The sequence below is a fragment of the Strongylocentrotus purpuratus genome, unplaced genomic scaffold, assembly GCF_000002235.5.
Source record: "Strongylocentrotus purpuratus isolate Spur 01 unplaced genomic scaffold, Spur_5.0 spur5_scaffold_9, whole genome shotgun sequence".
Lineage (NCBI taxonomy): Eukaryota > Metazoa > Echinodermata > Echinoidea > Camarodonta > Strongylocentrotidae > Strongylocentrotus > Strongylocentrotus purpuratus.
Window position 1 is genome coordinate 8,138,302 of NW_022145615.1, and position 24,950 is coordinate 8,163,251.

Here is a 24,950-nt window from a genome sequence, read left to right on the forward strand (position 1 = left end):
CAACCATGGAGGAAGACGATTTTGAACGTTCCGCGTTAACGAAGGAGAAGAAGCCCACGGGGTGGACCAACCAACACGTGCTCGCCCTAACCCTCGTCGTCGTCGCCTGCGTGGCCACGATCTGTACCACCCTCACGTTCTTCCTCCATCCCGACTACGCGGGCATTGACGGCGTTAACCCGTTCGAGCCCGCCCCCACGGAGGCTAGCGTGGAGGAACGTATCAACTGCATCCCCGATAAGGACGTGGAGAATGCCGAGGAGCTCTGCTCCGACCGCGGGTGCGTGTGGCGACCGACGATCGTGGACGGCGCGCCTTGGTGCTTCTTTCCGACGGGGCATGGCACGTACCGGCTAGTAAAGGAGGAGGAGCACACGTGGGGGACGAGGTTGACCCTGGAGAGGGAAACGTATATCGCTTCTTTCTTCAACCAGGACATCCAAACTCTCTCACTCGATATCGAATTCCAGTCGCAGACTAGACTTCATTTCAAGGTAAGTAGGCCTAGTGCTTAATAAGCGGATCATCAAGGATTAGTTACAAAATATAAATATATATATCTAAAGTGTGTTACTCGGCTTGAGAGGGGGGTGGGGGAGCGTGATGCAGCGCTCAACTAAGATTTTGTCAGCATATATACTTAGTCGAAAGTGAACGAATGAAATGAAATTTAAAAACAAATCAAACAATATTTTATATGCAAAATTCTCTTGTCATAAATCGTAAGCACACAAGTTAAAGGGCATGACCCTCCGAAGCCACCCCTCCCAATTATTGTTATACAAGTATAAACGGTTGTTGCTTCATTAAAATAAGAATACATTTTTAATTAGCAGTTCCATTGGTATAATTGACCCGGTATCGTTTCGATTCGGCGACGCGACGCCAGTGTTTAGTCGATTTCACGTGATACATCATGGGGAAAAAAAATCGACAAAAATTATTAGCTGTGGTATTGTTAGGTACCCTGGATGAAGAGGGGATTTTATACAAATTTTGGTTGGGAAGGTTAGAATTGCTTTTCAGGAGTAAAATTTGCGCTAATTCCAAAAGTATCCCATTCACCGTTCTGACGACGTTTTTTTTGTAATTCTGGCCACTTCTCATCCGAAATGAGCCGCTGTTGTGCGTTTTGTCATGCACTTATTTTGGTTATAGCATGATCATTTGAAATGGAAAATAAACGACTCTGAAGGTGAATCTGTTTCTGAATGTAATGTGTTTACTTTCCTTTCATTCCGAACTCAGTTTTATGACGCCTCAGAGTCTCGCTTCGAAGTTCCCATACCGCTGCTGCCCCGCCCAGCCGAAGCAGCTAGAGTCACAGACTACACCATCACGTACACTACCCGCCCTTTCACTCTGGAAATCACCCGAAAATCAACGGGAGAAGTATTGTAAGTATTTGAATATCTGTCTTCATAATCAAAGAGTTGCAAAAATAGAAAGTAGGATATAAACCAAATATCAACAACACAGGACAATTGCAGCGATGCTTTGAATAAATCCATGTGTTGCTAATACTAATAATGACTAGTAAACAGCCCACACAATAAAATACTATCTGTAACTATCGGGCTACTTCGTATTTCAACTCAAAACTATAACACTAACAGGGAGTTCAAACAGTAACATACTTATACACAAATCATTTATCAACTGGACATAGTGACCTGATAATCGTCTTTCTTGTAACCCCTCTAAAGTGTTGGGAGCCCCAAGTTTGTCAACAATTTGATGGCGAAATTTCACTTAAATTGTATCGTAATTTGAAAAACAATATCATTAAGACACACTTCTGCAAAGATTTCACCCCCAAAAAAGTGTTCGAAGACAAATAAGGATAAAAGAGTACATAATTTGGGTTTTCTGTTGTACGCAGAAAACCTAAATTTTGTATTCTTTTGTGAATATTCCACTTCAAACACATTTGTTTTGAAAATCCTTCCAGAATCTACTTGTAGCATCTACTTGAAAAAGATGTTTAATTCCAATAGACCTTTTGCGTACAACAAGGTGTAGATACGTCATAAAGGTTTGCTGGGCAGTGGGATCGATTAGAAATGGCTCCAGCTAGTTAATACACGAAACAATTGGGACAAGAAGAAAACATTTTACTAAAAAAATATATATATATATTTATTTTTATGCACGTACATTACATATTAAATAGATAATAGATTTTATATCCTACGATAACATTCAACACTTGATCCTTGCGCTCATTGTGATAGTTAGTGCCTTAACATACCCCCCTTCGTTGAGGGAACTCTAGCGCCAGAGGGGGTGGGTGGGGTCAATAGGTACATCAAACGGGCAAGAACAAAGGGGTTAAGGGGTGCAAGGGGTGCAATCTTCTTAAGTTGATATTAACCCTTCTGTCTTCTATTCTCTCACCTTCTTTTCCATCGTTTTCCTCTTTATTTGATAAAGAGGGGTGGGGAGAGACGTTCCCCATGCTCCCTATTGCACCACCCCCTTACACCCACAGTTAGTACAAGTTAATGTTTGTCCTTTGTCACACTATTTGATCACATTACACGTCTATGAATTAGGTGATTATGATAATGGTATTTAATCACGGGTATACAAAAAAAAAACATTGCATGTTTAGAACAACGATAATTTGACTTCTATACACAGCAAATTTTCATTGAAGCAAATACATTTCTGCAAACCAACACCCACAACAAAAAGTGAGTCACCCTTACTCAAATTGATGAGTCACTGGTTTGTCCGTACAGTGAAACACTTGAAGGATCGTGTGAGTCACTATGACTCGATACAAATGAGTCTTATTTATCTGAGAGACTCATTTGTATCGAGTCATAGTGACTCACACGATCCTTCAAGTGTTTCGCTGTACGGACAAACCAGTGACTCATCAATTTGAGTAAGGGTGACTCACTTTTTGTTGTGGGTGCATCATGACATAGACCCCCTACTCCCTAGGCCTATCACACACATACCATACCATGCCAGAGTCACTGTCCACATTTGCAATGGAAAATATATCCTAAAATATCACATTTTAGCGATGTAATCGGTGGTCCCGCTACCCGAATCTGAAAAATCTACTTTGTACGCACTAAATTAAGCCTTAACTTGAGATTTATTTGTCACCCATACTGTCACGAAACAATCTTGAATTGATTCGTTTTTCATCAAATAACAAGGATCTAGGAGTTTCGTTGTATAAAAAAATGATGCAAGATCATGCACGTTTTCATTCGACACGGCTTCGTGCGATACAGTAGAATCTATACACTATGAACATGACTGACAATGAGAGCGGACAAAATATACAGTTCCTCAGGTAGACAAAGGAACATCCCTTCACAGCTATTATGTAAAAAGGTGAATATGCATGTGACACCTGTTCTACACATTTTTACATAATAGCAGTGAAGGGATGTTCCTTTGTCTACCTGAGGAACTGTATATTTTGTCCGCTCTCATTGTCAGTCATTTTCATAATGATAGTTAAGTTACACACAGCCTCATCAACTCGAGTGCGGATATCGTAAAATGAACGCATGCATCATTTGTATAATAAGCCCACGAATCCAGTCATAAAAAGCATCGTTTAAAACCATATGAATAATTATGCGTACCAATTTTTCACTAGCTGCAGTCAAAACTCTTCTGAATCCAAGATATAAGATGGCGACGTCGCGTCGTCGATCGGGAATTCAAATATGGCTCGAGAATGCGCATTTTGGATGACGTAACGAAAGCATGCGCGCGCATGCATACAGCCTCACTTTCAAGTTGACTCACTTTTTTCTTCTAAAATGCTCTTATGTCGATCTTGACTCATTTTTTACGACCATGTGAGTCAGTCGAAGCATTTTGCAAATGCGTCAGCTCATGATTGACACACTGGTGAAATATAAATGAGTCAATAGAGACTCATTGGTTGTTACTAATGAGTCAATTTACACCTGACTCACGAAAATTATGCTTAAATATGTCAAATGACTCACTTTTTGTTGTGGGTGAAGCCATTCTTTTGGTTTCGATTAGGTTAATCGTGCTAAGAATGTAACAAGTCAGAACTAATTACAGTGTTTAACTAATTCACAAAAACACAAATTAAATTTAAACTAGTATTTATTCAAGAAATAAAGCTTTTAGTTATTAATTTTAAATATAGCTACAAGTAATGTTTTATATTCACTGCGGTTACAAGCGACAACGAGACCAGGACCCTGTCTTACAAAGAATTGATAGCAATCGTAAATTATTTGCTATTGATATCAATCGCAACTATTTACATCAGAGATAGGAGACTGCAAAGTTGCGATCGATTGGAGAACGTGCGATTAATTTAGATTAATTGCAACTCTTTGTAAGACGGGGCCCTGCTGATGTAGCCTAATGTATAAAATGTTATGCGTAGTCACGGAGATGCGAGAACGTTATTATTAGACACCAACATTATGTGAACATCAAATACATCAAAGCTTACATAATTATGAACGTTGCTAGGCAACGCAACTAGGCGAATATTTTTATACAGCAGATGTAATGGACACATTGCCCTTTCCAACATTTATTTCCATTGTTATTGAAACGTATTAATATCATTAATCAGTAATGAGATGATCATAGTCCATGTTTTTTTTTAATGAGGCGGCAAACCAGCGGCGGTTCATTTATAATGACGTGAAGTGTTAAGCCATTCGCACACTATACGATCCTCCTGCGATCCGATTTTTGTAAGAATTTCATAAAAAATTCAAACATGTAAAATCCTAATGACAGAAGATAGAATATTCATATTACTATGAAAATCTAAATCTCAAAAGATTGTGTGCTTTGTTGGAAGAGGAAAAGCCAAATCGTCTCGAATCGTACTGACGTCAGATCAGTTAGTGCGATTGTCTACGATCTTTAAGCCGATTCGACTCAGTTCTATTTTGACTAGAAGAGTTCATTAGACTAACATCCCTGTTGTCTGTATTCTTATCATTAAGATTCTAAATCAGGAGGATGAAGTTTTTTTAAATTTCCTAACTGTTGCCATTTCTTCGATAATCGTATCGCAGAACAATCGTGTATAGTGTGCGCATGTCTGTATCTTATAACACGGAGGTCAGTAAACATAATTTATGCGCTAGTCATCTGTTGCGCGCAGTTGTCAATTAAAGTTAGAAGAACGCAGTGGTTTACCGCGCTATATCTGAACGAGCCTTTAATACAGAGAACAAAAGAGGTTCACAGGCTTTGGCGGGGCGAGTAATTTTTTCCACTTGAGCTGATATTATATTAGAGCCTTTTAGAGGTGTAAAGTTCTATGATGAATTCTCAACCGTAAAATCTGTCCTTATAATAATATAGTGGCTTCGATGACGAGAAAGGCCTATCCTTGATTGATAAAGTAATTGTAACTTAGTGCTAAATAACAGTTTTTCACAGCAATTTGATAAGCTGATATTAGTAGATAAATTTGCTAAATGTAGAGATGTTAGAGCTGAAATGAAACATTTGCAAGCCTATGCCTATGCACGCACACCATGCATGCTGATATAGGCAAGGCGCTGTGTGTACGTGTGAAGCCCAGAGCTTCGCACAGTTTTGAATTTCGCCGCGCATCTTTAGCACGCGTAAAGCTTGTTATTGACAAGATGAGCTCTGATTGGCTGTATGCAAATGAGTTCATACTGGGGGTCCCGAGCTCAAGTGGGAACAAAAATTACGCTGGCGGGGCGAAGGCAAAGATGATGAATCCGAGTCACATTCCCCTGTATTTGGCTTACAATACAATTAGTTACTGTCTATTTCTCTCCCCTACTCCACTCCCCTCTCTGTCTATGTTTCCTCTCACCTTTTTCTTAATCACTCGTGTCTCAGTCTCTGTGTTTTGTGTGTGTGTGTTGAGGCGAGACTGTCTGATGTCTAGGAATGAATGTTTCTCACCCACCTTGTGTGATAGCTATTTATATTAAGATTAAAATCAAACAAATTACAAAAATTGTTCGGGGAGACAATTGAATACACACACATGACCAAGTGTTGGTATGCTACAATATCTTTAAACTTTGAGAGAATCAAAACTTAAAATAAAAAGTGAAGATGAGTTTTAGATTGGTCGTTTGAACACTATTCTTATTATCTTCTTTTGTAGTGTAAAACGTTTATTTATTTTAGATGGATATGTATTGCCCCAGACAAGAGTGTAATATGGTAAAATAAGGAGGGCTGGAGAGCAATATAAACTTCGGAGAACAGTTTGAGGAAACAAATAATGGAGTCTGCTAATAAAACCTCTATTTTAGGCTATTTAATCATGAAGATCTAAAATTTAAAATTCCAATATGTGAAGAGAACTCAACTTTTAGTCATAGTCCCGGTGGGCCTTCGTGGAAAGTCTTATGTCGGACGCACGGGTCTGCACGTTTTAGGAAGACACGCATAACATGCAGACGTGATTTTTTTATCGATATGACCAATAATCTTCGAGTCAGAGCGTTTTTTGTTTAATGAACGCACGTTGTTCTGCGTTCTTCTTGCGAGCACCGCACGGGCTAATTTTGGGTGGAGTATAGAGCCATATGGTGCAGTGCAGACCCCCCCCCCCACAAACACACACACGATACCGTTTACCTTTGTTGTTCTCTCTCTCTCTCTCTCTCTCCATCTTTCTTTCTTTCTCGCTCACTCTCTCTCTCTCTCTCTCTCTCTCTTCCTCTCTATCTTTTTGTCTCTCTTGTAGATATCTGTGTCCGTTTCTCTTTCATTATATCTCTCTATCGTTAGTATATATCGTTCTTTCTCTCTCATCTTTTTAAGCAATTGTGAATCTTGTACAAACAGGAGGATGAAGTTAAATCTATAATATTCTATCATCTTGACCTTCCAAATTAATCAGCTCATTATCCATAATAAGGATATGTTTAGAATGAATAAAACGAATAGTAAATATTGAAAAACGTTAAGACTAAAAAGATTCACAAGGATTTTTCTTTGCATAGATTCAGCAATTCTTAATTATGCCTTGACGGGCACACATATTGTGCGTGAATGAATTTGATTACCCGTTATTATAGGCCTATGAAAGCGCTTTGAGCCGATATTTCGTATTCGACACTATATTTATCAATCATAGAAATTAAAACAATATCACATTCTTCTTCAACTAGGTGGGATACGTCTATTGGAGCGCTAATTTTCGAAGACCAATTTTTGTCGATCTCAACTCGTTTGCCTTCTTCCAATCTGTATGGTTTCGGGGAGAGTGAGCATCGAAGCTTTAGACATGACATGAATTGGCGGACTTGGGGTCTTTTTGCCAGGGACCAACCGCCTGGGGTAAGTAGTATATGTTGTACACGATGCATCATTTCAGTTGAGGAATCACCAATGACATTTTAGCTTATAAAGGCAAACACTAATACAAAAGAAAACGCCAACGTATCCAAACCAACTGTTCATTCTGTTGAAGAAGTGAGGTGATGAACTGAATTCATAATACTCTTTTTATGAACAGCTGCGGATTAATTTACAATACATTTGCCAACAGAATGCAGTAAAAACAATTCATGTCATTATTGCTTTTCACTTATCACTACGAGGCGACCTATCGGACCATCAGTTAAAATTGGGGTTTCGTTTGTGGAAAATTGGAATTGAAAACATGGCTTCTTACAATTTAATCATTTCGATGGAATCTGTTTTTCTTTGATTGCACGCAGGACGCTATCAACCTGTACAGCGTCCATCCTTTCTACATGAACGTGGAGTACGACGGTAACACACACGGTGTCCTGCTGTTTAACCTTAATGCACAAGGTATGTAGTAACGATGGTGCACTAAACCACTTTTTATATAGGATTTCCCGGCCAAATTCGCGAGTTTGTCAGTAAAATCAATTTGTCTTGCGTTCAAATTCGACGGTTTTAGTGCTGTCGGGTATATCTCGGGTTTATATTCCTTTTTCTAGATTTCAAATCTATGAAGTTTTCGTTAGAATCTATGTATGTTTCATTCAAATTAATGAACAAAGTGCTTCTTTCGCTATTTGGTTATTCGATTTAGCGCAACACGATTTTCTGACATCGCGACGGCGTACTTCTAGCATTCTAATTCATTTGTAGCATTCAAATTAGCACTTTGTGCACTAAAATTAATGGTCAATATACATTTCTATATCATTTTATAGCTCATTCTTTTTCTTTCAAGATCTTTTTTCATGTGTATTTCATCCTTTGTCATTTTCTTGCATTTATACTCTTTATATGCTTTTAGATTTATCAGATATTCATCAGCCTTTAAATTTGATTGCTTAAAAAAAAGACTTACATCTACGGACTTGATGGTCTCAATATTTGTGTAAATTTTCATGTAAGGAAGTTGTTTGTCTTGTGTTTCATCATAAATTTATCACAATTTCATTATGATGGAAGGGTATAATATTGTGACTGGGGTAGGTGTTTTTGTATCCCTACTTTTCCGGGGTATATTAACATGTTCATTCAAAGATGCCATTTCCCTTGATTTCACCCCTTCTTTACCTAATGTCTAACTACAAACATATGGTTTTTCCTCAAAATTAATAAATTGCATAACAGAAAAGACCCCAATGGCAAATCATGTATTTAATTGCATTTTTCAAAACTGTAAACGTGTGTTGCATTTCTTCCCCCTAACATTCGTAACTTGAATAAACATAATTCGAATACGAATGACAGGTGTTAATTTGAATGATAAAAATGACGACTCGACAAGTGACGATTAATTTGAATGCTAGTTGAGCAGTTTCTAAATTGAATGACAGATCTATGAAATCCTTCGACCAAAATCCTAAATTACATACAAAATCGGAAAAATTTAATGATAATTGGCATGGCAAAGCTGATCTGCGCTATCTTAAATGCAAAGTAAATGAATTCGAATGACAAACTCGCGAATTTGGCCGGGAAATCCTATAATTAGAACGGGGGCCGATCCTAGATTCCCGGCAGCCAGCTAGGTGTCGGGAAGGGTGGGGATGGGAGAGGGGGGGGGGACACGAGTTAAAGAAAGAAAGAAATAATATATATAACTATTTTAGTCCACAATATCATAGTTCTTGGTCGTATAGTAGTATTATTGTAACTGAGCTCATTGGAATGTATTATGTAATACGCTAGTACAACATATTATCACCACTTTAAGGAAGGGGTATATACAATTTTAAGTTGCGCTTTTAGAATATTAGCGAGTTTTCGCATGGCGACACAAGTGCTGACTACGGGGTATGTAAATGAGCTCGCCACGCCGTACTAGCTCGACTCCCGACGCTAATACGGCTGAATACCGTCGTATGTTTGGACGCTACCAGGCACGTAGCCAAGATCGGTTGAACTTTTTTTAGACCCTTCCCCAGGACGTCGATCGATTACATATATGTGCCCCCTCCCCCCCCCCCCCCATATATCAAACTCTGGCTACATGTACGTGCCTGGACGCTACACGGACATTTTCGCTCTGAGTGCGTTGTAGAAGGCCGCGTCGCCGGTAGCGAAAACTCGCCATCGCCGGGGTAGGGGAGACAAACGAAAATCTATTCAAAACTATTTAGGAAGTGTGCTTTCTATATAATTATTACTGAATAGAGTTTATATGCAATTACGTCGGTGCAAAATTTGAATTTTCACAGCAACCCCGACTCTTGATCTGATAAAAGGTAAACAGAAAACCTAAATCTTACATTTTTATTTATCCCCTTTTATCGCAGATTTCACAGTGCAGCCAACCCCTGCCTTAACTTATCGCACAGTCGGTGGAGTTCTGGACTTTTATATGTTTCTTGGACCAACACCTGACCAGGTTATTCAACAGTACACCGAGGTAATATATCACTTTCTCTTGTAACTGTTTAAAAGAAATTTGTAGGCGATTTGAAATAGTTATAAAAGTTTACATCAAGAAGAAGAAAAATAAGGAGAAGGAGAAGAAGAAGAAGAAGAAGAAGAAGAAGAAGAAATAAAAAATAAAGACGGTAGCCGAAGAAGGAGTACGAGATGAAAATGAAAGAGGAATATGAATAAGAAAAAACACTTTTAAGGAAGGAAGGGATGTGAGAGGAGGACACAGAGGAGAGAGAGAGACAGAACGATTAGTTAGGTAGGTATGTAGAGAGAAAGAGAGAGAGAGAGAGAGAGAGAGAGGGGGGGAGAGGGAGAGAGAGAGAGAGAGAGAGCTGGATATTTGAAGGTGGAGGGGGCTGGGAAATGACTGTACAGCTGAACAAATTGAACGAAGGCCTCTTTAAAATTAATTTAAACTAGCTTTAATTAATTAATTTTATTCTAATCAAACTTTAAATTTAGTTGATTAGTTTAGTCCTTTATCTGAATTTCAATCTTAATTTCCATCTAATCCAATTAGTTGATTGGTCGCCCTATGCTGCCCGCCTACTGGGCTCTTGGTTATCATCTCAGCAGATACGGCTACGATAACCTCACCAATCTACAAGATGTGGTGGCAGGTATGAGAGAATACGACATACCTCACGTAAGTTGTTTATATTTAATGTTATTTAATTTTACAGTAAATTTAGTTTGATAATGATAATAATTATAATAAAAAAACAACAATCATTTATTCACTTATTTATTCATTTGTTTCGTTGATCTATCGGTGCATAAATCTGACCAACAGCACAGGCTCAAGGGGTCAGTTTACAACTAGAATAATACAGCATATTATGCAAAGAGGTGTTAGCAATGATATTTTAAACAAATAATGTACAAAAGACATAACATTAGCAAATGATTACAGTTTCTATTCATCAAACACTTCACCAACTATTACGTAACCGACCAGATCTTGTCATAATTACCCCGGATGCATACATGTACTTCCGTTAATATTCTGCACTTCCAAATAGTAGCCTTGTTTATGGGTGCGCAAATGCGAATCCAATCACGTTGCATTTCGCATCCAACCGTGCTACCCATTCAACACATGGGTGAAGAAGAGCAATGTAGATACATTGCCGGACTAAGGTGACTCTTGCGCTGTGCTAGACTGGCACATAAAGATTACATGTGTGAAAATTAGACTATGGCAATGAACTGTTTGTTTTTCTCGTCGACCAAAACAAGTAAAGTTAATGACTTAAAGATGATTATCTTTTAAAGAAAGGTGTTTTCTTAAATAAATGGTTTTTACAAATGTCCCCCTAAAAAGGATTGCTCTTCATAAGCACTCATATTCGTATAGCTGACAAGTTTGGACCAAATATTCGTGCCATACGAGTTTGCAGTCCTGAATACCAATGTCTGTGTGCAGTGTATGTAGGCTATGTGATTTTCAGCAACATTAAATAATTTCCTTTTGATTCTTATCACTTCAATACTTCATGTATATATTAATCCTCGCATCTTCTATAATCAATCTTTTAAAATTGCTTCCAGGCAGTTTTTGCCATAATATTCAACCTTTTCTTGAAAGTGGAGAAGAAAACATAATCAGTCCAAACTCCCATTCTTTCACAAGCTTGACTCTTTTCACTCTTTCATTACAGGATGCGCAGTACAGCGACATTGACTACATGGACCACAACCTTGACTTCACTCTTGACGAAGAGAACTTTGGTGGTTTAGGAGAGTTTGTGGAATCCCTCAAACCAGACGGCACTCGATACATTATCATGCTGGTAAGTTCCCTTATGCTTGCTCAGTTGGTTGGTTTCATTTTCCGTATAAAAATTCAAATATATACAAGAAGACCATTTACAATAAAATACAAATCAAGAATTAAAAACGGCTGGAATGCTCTATTCAGAGCCATTATGAAAATGGCTATGTTCTTCCTAGAGGTCCAGATATAATTAAAGATAGAAATAAAACACAAATATTACGAAAATATACCATTACAAACGCACTATCTACAACCCACTCCAATACCCGCTATAACCCATTATGAATACGACTGTTACCATCCCTTCCCCCTCCCCGTTCACACCAAAAGTTTATACATCAAAATCTAGTATCCATTCATGTAGGCCATGCCGAAATAGATTGAGTGTGTTCGGTCTACGTAAGTTAATCGGTAATTCATTATATAATTATATCCGCGATAAAAGAATGTTCGTTTACAATAATTAGTTTTAGGTTTAGGCATGAATAAGTTATCGACATTTCTTCGGGCATAATTGGTTTCTTTGTAAAAGCGATTATTCTGCATACATATTGCTCCGGTTGTCTCATTTTCGCTCGCTGGACGTATATAGCAGGCGGCAATCGGCGGATAAGACGACAGTTGGTAGTGAATTTGTATGTGAGATTGCTTTGCTAAATATAAAATACAAGAACATTTTTCCATATCTTTAAACTATCATTGATATCTGATAATTAAACAGTTATTAAAAAAAAAAACCTACCAAACTACATAATACAATGAAATACTTGACCTAGAGTAAGGGGAGTTTGATGTGGTGCACAATTGCACCCCTCTGTAAATAATCGAATAGTCCATGGCGATCATGAATATTCATGTTTTTGCTTACCTTGGCAAAATGCTTGCCTTAACTAAATGGAAACATTACGGTGGGGGTTGGTTGAAATGGACATAAATGAACCGATTAGAACTGATTTATGATAATTCATGCTTCTTATCCTTCATGCGCTTGACCTATACTCCTACAATCGCGTGGTAAATTGCGTCCAAAGTTCGACTTGTTACACATGTGTTATATAGGCAATGGCAAGCTAGCGACCTATTTTGACCAAATTACGGTGGGTGAACTTTCAAAAGTAAATGGAATATAAGGGTTCCAATGAAAGAGCTAGTGTCAGCGTACGTCGGGGTGGATGTGCTTTTCGTTAAAAAAGAAGAAGATTTTTTATCGATTTTGGGGGGCAAAAGTCCATATGCTAACATCTTAGGGGCTGGACTCTGACGATAGGGAGCGTTGTCAAATGAGACTAAAAGGAGCTATATGATAATCTGGAGTTAAATTGTGGAAAATCTTATACAGCATTATGAACATGTGCTTTTTACGTCTGGCTAATGTGGGCTAGACGGCATCAGTGGGATTGAACCTTGATTCAAACAACGTACAACGTTCTCTCCTTCCCCTATCTCTCTGTACATTTACATACATAAACACATACACCCTCACACCATTACATACATGTTCATATATATAAATTATGTACATACGTCAAAGTAGACGTAATGGCTTAATGTAAAACAAAACGATAATAGAATAATTCGCATAATGTAGTGTCGGCAATAATAGGTTATATTACACAATGGAGTTCAAATTCTCGAGGCTTCTTTTCGTTTATTTCTTTTTGTGTTGCTTTTTTGTGACTGTATATAGGCGAGTTGACTTGACAACAAGTGCATAATTATATTTTATGTGCATTTTTTAGTGCAATGTTTAATGCACTAGTACTTCAAAGTATCATAACCCGATGAAACCTAATGGGCGAAAAAAGGCAAATAATATATACAAACACAGCTTTTTCTGTCCTGGCAGAAAGGCACTTGGGCACGTACATAGCAATTTCATGTACTTTGATTTGTTTTGAATAATAATACGACCTATTCCTAATGGTTCCCGAGATTTCATGGAACCATCAGTAAGAGAAAGCTATTCTAGAGCAAAACACCACGAACTTTACAGAATAAAAGTGTTGATTAAAAAAGAAAGTATACACATCATTCTTAATACACACAATATTAAGTATATGTATATTCAACAACTATCATTGCGATTTTATGGCAAGCCATGCCAAATCGATTGAACAAGGCGACTCGACTGATGCAGGTAATGGCGTAACGTAATTACGCAATGAAATGACGCCTTGCATGCCTCGGGTTTCAGGCACTTGGGTGAAGGGATTGACTTGCTGTAGCATCGCCTTGATCGCCCACGGAGAGGCTCATGGTGGTTGACGTTGGTATTTTTGCTTTGCGCCTCATCCAATGGATACCGAACGCCCCAGCAATGATGATGAAAACGGAGGATACACCAGCGAAGGCCAGCGCCCCGATGACGGACGGCCTCAATGTTGTGTCTTTTTGAAAAAAGAAAGAGAAAAGAAATATGACTTGATAGTCATAGTCATGATACTACCATATGAAAGCGACGTGACGAGCCACTACTATATTATATACGGGTCCCATGAATGTTTACAACATGACAATATAATTATTCTGGGAGTAACCCTGACTGAACAGCAACTTTTGTTTTTGTTTTCCCTTATCTGTATACCGGTTAACCATGTTTATTTAATCGTTATTTCCCTCTATATCTATCACTTTTTTCTGTGTCATTTTTTAATGTTTGTGTCGTGTATGTACTTCTTTGTATACCAGTGTGTTGGCTCAGTCAGTAGAGCGTCCGCCTCACAACCGGGAGGTCGTGGGTTCGAACCAAAAGATGTTAAAAGACGGGAGTCGCTGTTTGGCGTTCAACAATAGGGACTTTTAGATTTGCACGTTGACAGCTTTGACTGCAACGTGTGACGTCATTTTAAGGCACCGCGCATGCGTTACGTCGTCTCAGTCGGCGATCGAGAATGCGTCAACCTTGATTTTCCTCAATCTAGTACATACATACATACATATTGATATTTATATAGCACCTTTACATATGCAATGTACTAGTATTCCTCGTGCGCACAACATATACAGTTCCTCAGGTGGACAAAGAAACATCCCTTCCCTGCTATTATGTAAAGATGTGTAGAACAGGTGTCACATGCATATTCACCTGTTCTACACATTTTTACGTAATAGCAGTGAAGGGATGTTCTTTTGTTGAGGGTAGAATGAGGAACTGTATATTTTGTCCTCTTTCTTTGTCCGTGATGTTCATAATGTTACTTCATGCATGCATGTATATCGTCGAGTGCAATCTAAAAGATTTCTAATTGTAGTCAACATAGGCAGTTAAGTACGTTGACACGCATGATCAGTCGGCGTTCGTCGTGTTATCGTCCACTCATTCTAAAAGTCCCTAATAAGGGGATAGAGCAGCGTCGATCTGGCGCTGCTCAGTGGCTGCCGAGCTCAAGATCAATAGGGCAAAAAGAATTTACATTTTCGGTTTAACTTAATAAAAAATTGGAGTGGACTTTAAAAGATTATTATTATTATTATAATGTACGTTATTTGTATTTTGCATGTTTTTTATACTTGAATATGTAAAATAAATGGGTAAATTAATAAATAAATTAAAATGATCCGTTTTTAATGTATGTAAGATGTATGGACGTAAAGGTGTAACATAACATGGTTCGAGGTGGAACTGTAATTTATTATATGAAATTACTTTGCTCTTTAACATGTTAAAGGTGGACCTAGTAGAATGTAAGGCCAAGTTAAATTTCAAACGACGTTCGTCTTTGAAGGGGGAGTCCACGCTGATGTTAACTTACTTTTTAAAAGAATCAGAAGGAAAAAACGAGAGAAACCTGTGAGTGAAAGTTTGAGCTAATTCTGCTACAAAATAAGAAAGTTATGAATTTGTGAAGCTGCGATCAATCGATCAAATACGAATTGGCAACTCTATGGCGTATTTTGCGAGATCCCATCCCTTTTGCTCTGTATTAAAACAAACTTTAAAAAAAAAAAAAAAAAATTATTTTCCCTCAAGAAAATTGTCAATCGTACATGTACCCTAAATGAAATTATTGCTAAAAATGTTTCTAAACTTCCCAACTATGGAAAAATCTATTCCGTCATCAATGATCTGAGTTTATGAAATCTTACATGTATGTACAGAGCAAATGTAAAAACAACGTAAACATTAAAAATATAACCCCCTTCGGCCTTAGGCGGTATGTCCCTTTAAAAAATTCGGCCGATCTGGAATGATTTGTGTAGAGAAAGAGTATTTATTGCCATATATACATCTTTTTTTTCTGAAAAGAAACCGTCGGGTTCATTTCAAAAGCTTATTTCAAGGAATATTTCAATTTATCAATAATATTTGATCTCGAAATCTTAACTCTTTAGAGTTAAGTTACGATACTTGATCAAACAATTTGATTATAGGTGGCACGAGAAGGTCGTGGCGTAGATAGATTAGGGGCATTTGAGGGGGCACTAAAAGGGACATGTCTTCCCCCTCCCTCAGAGAAGCGATACAAGAAAGAAAGGGACGGAGAATGAAGACTCCCGGAACACTCCCCGCACGCACCGCCTAATCAGTAGCTTTATACATTCGCCTTTTATTTTCTGATTAATACCAGTGCCCCTATAGTTCACGTATTCCCTCATTGGGTAGACTCACTCTACGCCTCTGCAGAAGGGGTTAAACCACCTAATACCCCCTTCACATACACGGATTTTTCTTACGAGTCCTTACGGATCGCACAAATTCACGGATCTATCACGGATCCTTACGATTTGGCCACTTTTACGACCGATTTAAGAGTTGTTACGAGTTATTACGAGCTATTTACGGTTTGTTACGGATTATTACGAGTTACTACGATATACTTACGGCATAATTCCACGATTTGTTACGAGTAGTCACGGATAACTTCGAGCAACTTACGTGTTAGTAACGACCTGTTAACGTGTTGTTATGAATAGTTACGAGTATTTACGAGTCCTTTCGATTTTTAACCAAAAAATAACAAATGAAAATGAAATATTCTAATTTGCAGCTTTTATACCTTTTCCCCAAAACGTAAACGATACGTAAGAATACTTAAAGTATACGTATATATTTGTAAAGTACTCGTTACTACACGTAAAGTGCTCGCAATAGCTCGTAACAATCCGTAAAGCCATTGTAACACGACCCGAATGAAAATCGTAAACAACACGTAAGCACTCATAATAATCCGTAAATAATCCGTAAGTAATCCGTAAAAAGTCCGTAAACAAATCATAAACCAACCGAAACAAATCGTTAAAGAAGTCTTTACGAGTCATTTACGGATTCTTGCGAGCAGTTAACGAATGGTAAAGTGTTGATGCGAGCGGTTTACGATACTTACGGATTGTTACGACCTATTTACGAGTTATTTACGGACAAATAAATCCGTCGACAATCGTAAGAAGATTTTTGACATGTCAAAAAAATTGCCTCTCCTTTCACGGATCCTTACGAGTGTCTGCGAGTTGTTGCGAGTTGTGACGAGCTATTTACGGATACCAGCGAGTTATTTACGGATGCTTGCGATGGACTACGAGTTGGCGATCCGTAAGGACTCGTAAGGAAAATCCGTGTACGTGAAGGGGGTATAAGATAGGCATGGGATTGACAAGGTTAAGGAAAATAACTTACAACACTCTACACCGTTGGCCAGTACGCCGTTCGGACATATACCGTCAGCTGTGTATTCCTTGTAGCAATCGTAAAAGTTCCCTCTCGTTTTGCAAGACAGTTCACTAAATACCATGGGAAAGTTCTTTATCATAGGTAGTTGGATTGCCTGGAACAAACAGGAGAATGGTTTTTTAAGATATTTCGTAATTTCATAGGCAAATTATATAAAGACATGGAGACATAGTGATATATAGATCATGTGATATGCGCTATATACAAGAACCGAATATTATTATTATATATATATATACATATTTATTTCATATTTATGTCCTTTCTCATTATACAGACACCCCAACATACACACACACACAAAAAATGATATAAAGGGTAACAGGGTAACCCCTCCACCCCCTTCCCCCTTGGAGAAGAAATTTCTGCTTGTTGAAACAAAACCCAATACAATTGTGTCAATTATGTCGTTCATCCTGCAAAGTGTCCTTCTTTATAATATATATATATATACATGCATTTATAGGGCATATCAATTCATTATACACCTTTTAGTCAGGTATATTGAAACTGGTGCAAACCTATTTAACAGATATAAGATATCAGTTATTGATATTTTTGTATTACCCACCCCCCCCCCCCCACACCAATGTACTGATCTCATTCATGAGCTGTTTCGGTGAAACCACCATACTAGGCTGAGGTATTACATTCAGCATACCAGGTAGCCACGTGGAGGACCAGCGACCTGAGGCAATACATTTTGCGACTGTTGATATGCAAGGTGCAAAATATATGTATATACATGTATATTTCACACACAAAAATGTCAGTAACAAAGTTCAAAAAGTGTGTTTGTGTGTGTGTGTGTGGGGGGGGGGTAGTCACACCCCAAATAATTATTAATTATGACTAATACTGACTTTACAAATAAGATCCCACTAAAATCAGGTATTCAGCTTAAATTGGTATTCCTGTCAAGTTATTATCATCATTAATACGTTGTTTTCATTAGTTGATACCATGTTATTCTACATTGAACTTGAATATTAAATAAAGCAAATGAATTAACAATATAACCTCCTTCTAGTGAGGCCCCTAAACGTGGGTGTCGATCCCGGGGGGATGGCCTGTACAATCATCCCCCCCCCAATAATTTAACCTTAAAAACAAAACTAAGAGAAAAATTTATGATGAGAGCCCAATGAGAGTAGTTAATGGTTATTACTCGCAAGATGACCGTCAATATACACATTTTGTTATCTCATTTTCATAATACATACATATATACGAGGTAAAAGAGACAACCGTATATGAGACAAGAATAAATTGAATTCTCGTTCATACGGCTTCATCAGGAATTGATGAATTTATTCACTTTGTTCAATCAACAGCATCATAGAAAAGCAGTGCGCCAAATGCAAAGACGCAGCGTTAAAAAGCAACGAGCTAAATGTTAAGCGCGAAGCGCAAAAGTAGCAATCTGCAACATCAGGCAATCCTGGATAATGTAAACATAGATGAACTCTGTGACAAATTCGTGATGAGAACGGAGACAAGGAGAAAGATTTTCGGACATTAGTATGACTCATAAGATAGTTCATTAGTCGTTATGTTGTTTCCGTTCACCCTTTTAAAAATTCACGTCATTGTATCTTGATTTTTATTTTTTTACTCATTTTATTTCCTGATATTTCCTTTAAAAAATTCATTTTTGGAGAACAAATATTATGTCACAACTTATTTTTGTTTTATTGAAAAGCTGATGTAGGCCTATGTTACTGGCGTATTTCATACAAGTGATTTATAAATGTTCGTGATATCACATGATTTTCAACAAAATTCGCGTTTCTCCATTTCTGTTGCAAACTGACACATTCCCAAATAGCCAGGAAGAGATTATATTTTGTATAGTCACTAATGGGCCTAGTGGCCGTTAGTGGCCGTTAACACTAACAGTAGTATACACCATTCGGGCTGTGCATGCAAAGATTTGCAAACGAACGTTCCATACGTACATCATGTGGGGAAACTGAATTCAGACAAGGATTAATATAGAGAACAGTACAACGAATACGTCTTCTTTCTCTAATAATTTAGTGAAACGGCAAAGCGCGCGGGAGGGGGGCAACTGAATTCAGACTAGGATTATAAATGAAACGTCAAAGTACACGATACAACGAATCATCTTCTTTTTCTTATAATTTAATGAAACGGTAAAGCTTCCGCGCTTAGCGCTGGATGGGCGATACAGACAAGGATTAAGAGTAATAATTTATTGAAACGTCAAAGCTTCCGCGCTTCGCGCGGGAGGGCGGGGCGAATTACACTCAGACAAGGACACGATACGACGAATCGTCTTCTTTCTCTAATAATTTAATTCAAAGCTTCCGCGTTTCGCGCGGGAGGGGGGAAACTGAATTCAGACAAGGATTAATATAGAGAACAGTACAACGAATGGTCTTCTTTCTCTAATAATTTAGTGAAACGGCAAAGCGCGCGGGAGGGGAGCAACTGAATTCAGACTAAGATTAAGAGTTATAATCAAATGAAACATCAAGGTACACGATACAACGAATCGTCTTCCTTCTCTAATAATTTAATGAAACGGTAAAGCTTCCGCGCCTAGCGCTGGATGGGCGAAAATGAATACAGACAAGGATTAAGAGTGGTAATTTATTGAAACGTCAAAGCTTCCGCGCTTCGCGCGGGAGGGCGGGGCGAATTACACTCAGACAAGGACACGATACGAAGAATCGTCTTCTTTCTCTAATAATTTAATTCAAAGCTTCCGCGTTTCGCGCGGGAGGGGGAAAACTGAATTTAGACAAGGATTAAGAGTCGAGAATGGTACATCGAATCGTCTTCTTTCTTTAATAATCGAATGAAACGTCAGAGCTTCCGCGCTACGCGCGGAGGAAGGGGAACTTGTTCAAACATTAAGGATTAAGAGTCGAGAATGGTACATCGAATCGCATTCTTTCTTTAATAATCTAATGAACCGTCAGAGTTTTCGCGCTACGCGCGGAGGCAGGGGGACTTGATTCAAATAAGGATTAAGGGTCGAGTCGTCTTCTTTCTCTAATAAGTTAATGAAACGTCAAAGCTTCCGCGCTTCGCGGGGGAGGGGGGAAGCTCCCCCTTCCCTGCACCCTACCCCCTAGCTTTTCGTGCTCACTACCGCCCCCTAAAATGAAATCCTGGCTACGCCCTTGTGGACGGGTGCAACCTGCCACACGCTTCTACCTCTTGGTTGCTTTGATCCATTGCCGAAAATATTTTGGCACCTATCATCCCCCCCCCCCCAACCACGGATACAAATCGACACCCTTGCCCCTAAACATACCTTGCCTCCATTGCTGTACCCTTGGCTGTTGCATATTAAGCTAGCAGCTTGCTCGTCCATGTCACATATGCCTCCCGATACACGTATTTGCCCAGTTCGATGATAACTAATCCCTTCCTTAAGAAACAGCACTCGCCCACTCGTATTGCCAGGAGTCGTGGTTGGAGAGATGAGGAAGTCGTCACCCGAGATATATCGGTAGAAATCATTTAGTAATTCGTGGAACTTTGTTTTGGGTGATACCTAAATGTGCATGAATTGAGAGAGAGAGAGAGAGAGAGAGAGAGAGAGAGAGAGAGAAAAAAAAAAGAGATACAGAAGGAAGATGAAAAATTAAGCGAGGGGAAAGAGAGAAGGAGGGAGAGAGAGAGAGAGAGAGAAGGGGGGGGGGGTAGATGGTTGTTGAATTAATGGCCATTGTAATAACAGTTGACAAAAGAAAAGAAAAAGCGTAGACCATTTAGCAATTTGAAAGAATTGCGCCACAATTGCGACACAGATTTTAATCTTCATAAATGTTTAAAAAAGTTTCTAGAAATGAAACATGAAACACTCTCGACTCCTCAGCAGGGAGAAAACAATTTGCAATAATTACACGTGTGTAACCTACTTTCTCGCGCTTCATACCTCCTCCCCCGCTTATATGTAATTTCAATACCAGGTATATATATACCTGGGGCCTCGATTCAATGCTAATCTTTGAACAATGTATTCCCATTTGATGTAAACATGTGAGGACCTGACGCATTACGCATTACGAATTTTGCCACATGAATTACGCCATTACGCCATATACGTTAGGCCATCACGCCATGTGCTTTACAAAAAAGTATCATGGTAACCATGGTTTTCTGGTCCAAATTACCATCCACCATGGTAACCATGATTATCATGGTACCAAAACAATGAAATACATTGTTTGATGACCTAATGTATTTCATTGTTTTGGTACCATGATAACCATGGTTACCATGGTGGATGGTAATTTGCACCAAAAAACATGGTTACCATGGTACTTTTTTGCAAGGGATTACACCATTATGCCATATGCAAAACACTTACCACAAGCTACACCGGCAAATGTGTTGCAATAAGGTAGATCTTTCTTGTACCTACAGGATAACAGGGATTGTTCAGTTCCATTGCAAGCAACATTATTTCCCTCTACAGGGAAGTTCTCGGGTGGTTCCGTAGTTGGTACAGTGCTAACGTCGTGATAGTCGAATGTACCGCTGTCATAGTATGAACTGCTACTGTCCCACACCATGGCATATCCGTCGGTAAATCCCAGCTGTTTGCATGTGACCAAAGCATCTAGTGCATCCCACTCTTGGTCACAAAGGTTTTTCCATTCGCCTGCAACGTTGATTTGGACCACCCCTTCTTTGTCCGAAGTTCCCCCATACAAGCGAATGGGACCTTCAGCGGCAACTGCAAAAGAACGCAACAACACCAAACACGCATCAACAATAAGGTCATCATAAGTTACTTTCATGTAGCTTGTCCATTTAGATTTAAATTTTAAAAAACAGGGAACCCTTAGTCCCTCCAGAAAATAATCCAACCTGCCTTAAAAGTACAATCTTCTGTCAATATTCTACTGATTGTAAGGGCAATCAAACCTTTGTAATAATTGTTATCGAGTAAAAAGGAAAAAAAGAGAATCATTATGGCGAGAGTTTAAAATAAATTGGACAAAAGAGGAAAGTTATGAATATTTGTATTATATATTATCAAATGTATGCGAACCTCAAATCGCCCATTTGATCAGTGGACGTATTTAACTCTCCTGTTCTTTGGATGCTACCATATCATTTACCTATTTTTTTCGCTGATTTTAAAGATAAAGACCAGTTATGGTCATGCGATTGCATTGTGAAAGAAACGTTGTGGAATCGATCAGAAAAGGTTGATCATCTAGCATAAGTATTGGTGTGTACTGCAAGGTTCTGGAATCGTCAAAATGATAAGAAATTTGGCCCAGTCTTCGTAAAGTTACAAGCACTGTACACAGAAAGATGTATATGGGACTACACACACGTGCGCGACACCTGTATTTATCTCTCACACACCAATAGATAAACTAATTTACCAAATATATCAATAAGTAGGCGGTTTCCCGGCAATTTTTTTACCATCATGTATTAGTCAAAACATACTCTTTCACATGATTGGTAATAAGAGCTTCCATTTCATTTTTTTAAATTGGGGCGTTTCCAATACTGGTCTTTACCTTTAAGCCTTTACCTTTACCTTCTTGTCCCCTGGGGCAATTCTCAAATTATATCATGAACAGCATTGGTTCGAGAACAAAAAAAGATCCTGAAATTCTAGTCAGTTTGTATTTTGGAACCAATGAGAGAGGTGTACGGTAGCCTAGTACATCATGTACATGACGTAATATTATCATTTCATCCGATTTGAAACTTCCATTATATAGGCTTCGGCTTATAGTCATTACGACATTCTAAAATTCATAATATTCTTAATTGTGATGCCATTTCTGCAAAACTAGCACCGATCTGCCTCTCTTATGTTTCTGCTTACTATTATCAGAACTGTTTGCTATAATTACGGTTGGGTTTCCATTTAATCAACGGCAACTACGACATACAAAACATTCAAACACCTTCTAGTTCATAGGCAAGCACACACAAATAACACAAACGCATCATGCAACACGTACCTGTACCCCAAAGCATTGCGAGACAGATTACTGTTTGCAGCATGCTATATGTCGTTGACGCCATGTTGATGATCTAACGTGCATTTACCAAACATTCTTACTTGTACGGTTATTATACGTGTCCTGACATTATAATATTGCAATACTGAACAATACAATTGAGGAAACGTTCGACAAATACTATTTCTATCCAAATTCTATAGATTTTCCACGGTTGAATGATCTCGGTGGGTAGCGGTGATTATTAACTGGCTACTGCGTGTTGTTTTCAATGGAGGTTAGGAGTTAGTGTATTTATCACGTGCAAATAGGGACTTTTAGATTTACACGACGAGAGCGTGGACTGCCGCGTGTGACATTGCGTTAAGGCACTGGGCCGTGCCCGGCAGTGCCTTATAAGGACGTCACATTATGTCACACGTGGCGGTCCACGTTCTCGTCATGTAAAAACTAAAAGTCCCTAATTTAGACGCTTCTATTGCCATTGGTACACATCCATGCTTCTCAGTCTTATTTATTCTATTCGCTATTCATAAAGACCGATATTCCTAAGGACCGCTATCCATAACATGAAACCTCACATACCTTCAGGTCCGCTATTCATAATGGTAAAAGAGGGTCACTATTCATGAAGAAATAAGGTTCGTAAATCGTAAGGACCGCTATTCATAATATGAGGTGAGGGTAGCTATTCATAATTCACGTTAAAGGTATTACAAAGTTTTGGTAAATTTTGAAAAATGGGTGGATAATGATTCTTTACAATTTTGATATATTTGGATGCCCCTGTGGATGTATTAAATGCACTAGAAATTTTAGTCCCTAAAACACTTCTGCTTTCGAGAAAAATTGAATATAAACATTAACCGGTGCTCCCGGTAAATTTTGATAAATTTCAAATAGCTCCTACGGCCGTACAATGGTAGCTGCGACTATGGAAATCTCAGAATATGTAGTTGTGATATATAATTTCAAAACGGGAATATCTAATCGGTCGTTTAGTCAAGATACATTGTTTTATAGCTTAATTAATATCTTGACCTTGAGAGGGAGCTATACAACATAAAGTGTTTATTATTTACAATTTCATAAATGTAGAGTCGATTTCAACCTCGACAACGATCACTGAATATTGTAGGATCGCATATTATTCCAATATGTTCATTTGAACCGAATTCATGACCCCATACCAAAACTTTTTATTACCTTTAAGGGTCATTAATCATAAGGACCGCTATTCATAATATGAAATCAGGGTCGCTATTCATAATACGAAATGAGGTTCATTACTCGTAAGGGTCGCTATTCATAAAACGAGAAGAGGGTAGCTATTCATAGTACGAAATGAGGTTCACTATTCACAATAGGAGTATTGGTATTGGTATTTATTTTCCCTATCACAATATTAAAAACAATACAAAGAAAATGCATGTACATAGTAAAATCAATAGTATAGTGAATTGCTGGATAACCCATTCAGCTTTGTTAGTATAACAAAACTGTTTTTTCCCGGGGTCTAGGAATTAAGATATCAACATTTATTATACAACATACAATTCAACATAAAATAATATAATTTTAAAAGAAAACAAAGTTTTGGTATGTGGTCATGAATTTGGTTCAAATGAACATATTGGAATAATATGCGATCCTACAATGTTCAGTGATCGTTGTCCCG

At 38.3% G+C, this 24,950-nt stretch overlaps 2 protein-coding genes across 3 annotated transcripts in view; one reads left to right on the forward strand and one right to left on the reverse strand.

Moving 5' to 3' along the window:
- On the forward strand, window positions 1-13,328 carry LOC115920679 (sucrase-isomaltase, intestinal-like). The gene is made up of 8 exons (XM_030977080.1): window positions 1-494; window positions 1,249-1,397; window positions 7,146-7,314; window positions 7,698-7,794; window positions 9,723-9,835; window positions 10,376-10,501; window positions 11,517-11,648; window positions 13,320-13,328. The coding sequence occupies exons 1-8, from the start codon at window positions 6-8 to the stop codon at window positions 13,326-13,328; spliced, it is 1,284 nt and encodes a 427-aa protein (XP_030832940.1). The 5' UTR covers window positions 1-5.
- Window positions 12,833-24,950, reverse strand: part of LOC105445639 — a 21,295-nt gene continuing 9,177 nt past the window's right edge. Inside the window, exons 1-5 of one of the 2 annotated variants that reach the window (XM_030976504.1) lie at window positions 23,273-23,526; window positions 21,649-22,017; window positions 20,587-20,829; window positions 17,247-17,394; window positions 12,833-14,019 (exon numbers count right to left, since the gene is read on the reverse strand). In XM_030976504.1, the coding sequence (XP_030832364.1) occupies window positions 13,823-14,019; window positions 17,247-17,394; window positions 20,587-20,646 (405 nt within the window). In that variant the 5' untranslated portion in view covers window positions 20,647-20,829; window positions 21,649-22,017; window positions 23,273-23,526 and the 3' untranslated portion in view covers window positions 12,833-13,822. Of the gene's footprint in view, window positions 14,020-17,246; window positions 17,395-20,586; window positions 20,830-21,648; window positions 22,018-23,272; window positions 23,527-24,950 lie in introns of those variants that run through there. The other variant, XM_030976503.1, reaches the window with a different exon arrangement.

Coding starts and splice junctions, on each gene's coding strand:
- LOC115920679 (XM_030977080.1), top strand. CDS start 6: ATGGAGGAAGACGATTTTGAACGTTCCGCGTTAACGAAGGAGAAGAAG. Junction 7,315..7,697: donor CCAGGGACCAACCGCCTGGG/GTAAGTAGTATA, acceptor GATTGCACGCAG/GACGCTATCAACCTGTACAG. Junction 7,795..9,722: donor GTTTAACCTTAATGCACAAG/GTATGTAGTAAC, acceptor CTTTTATCGCAG/ATTTCACAGTGCAGCCAACC.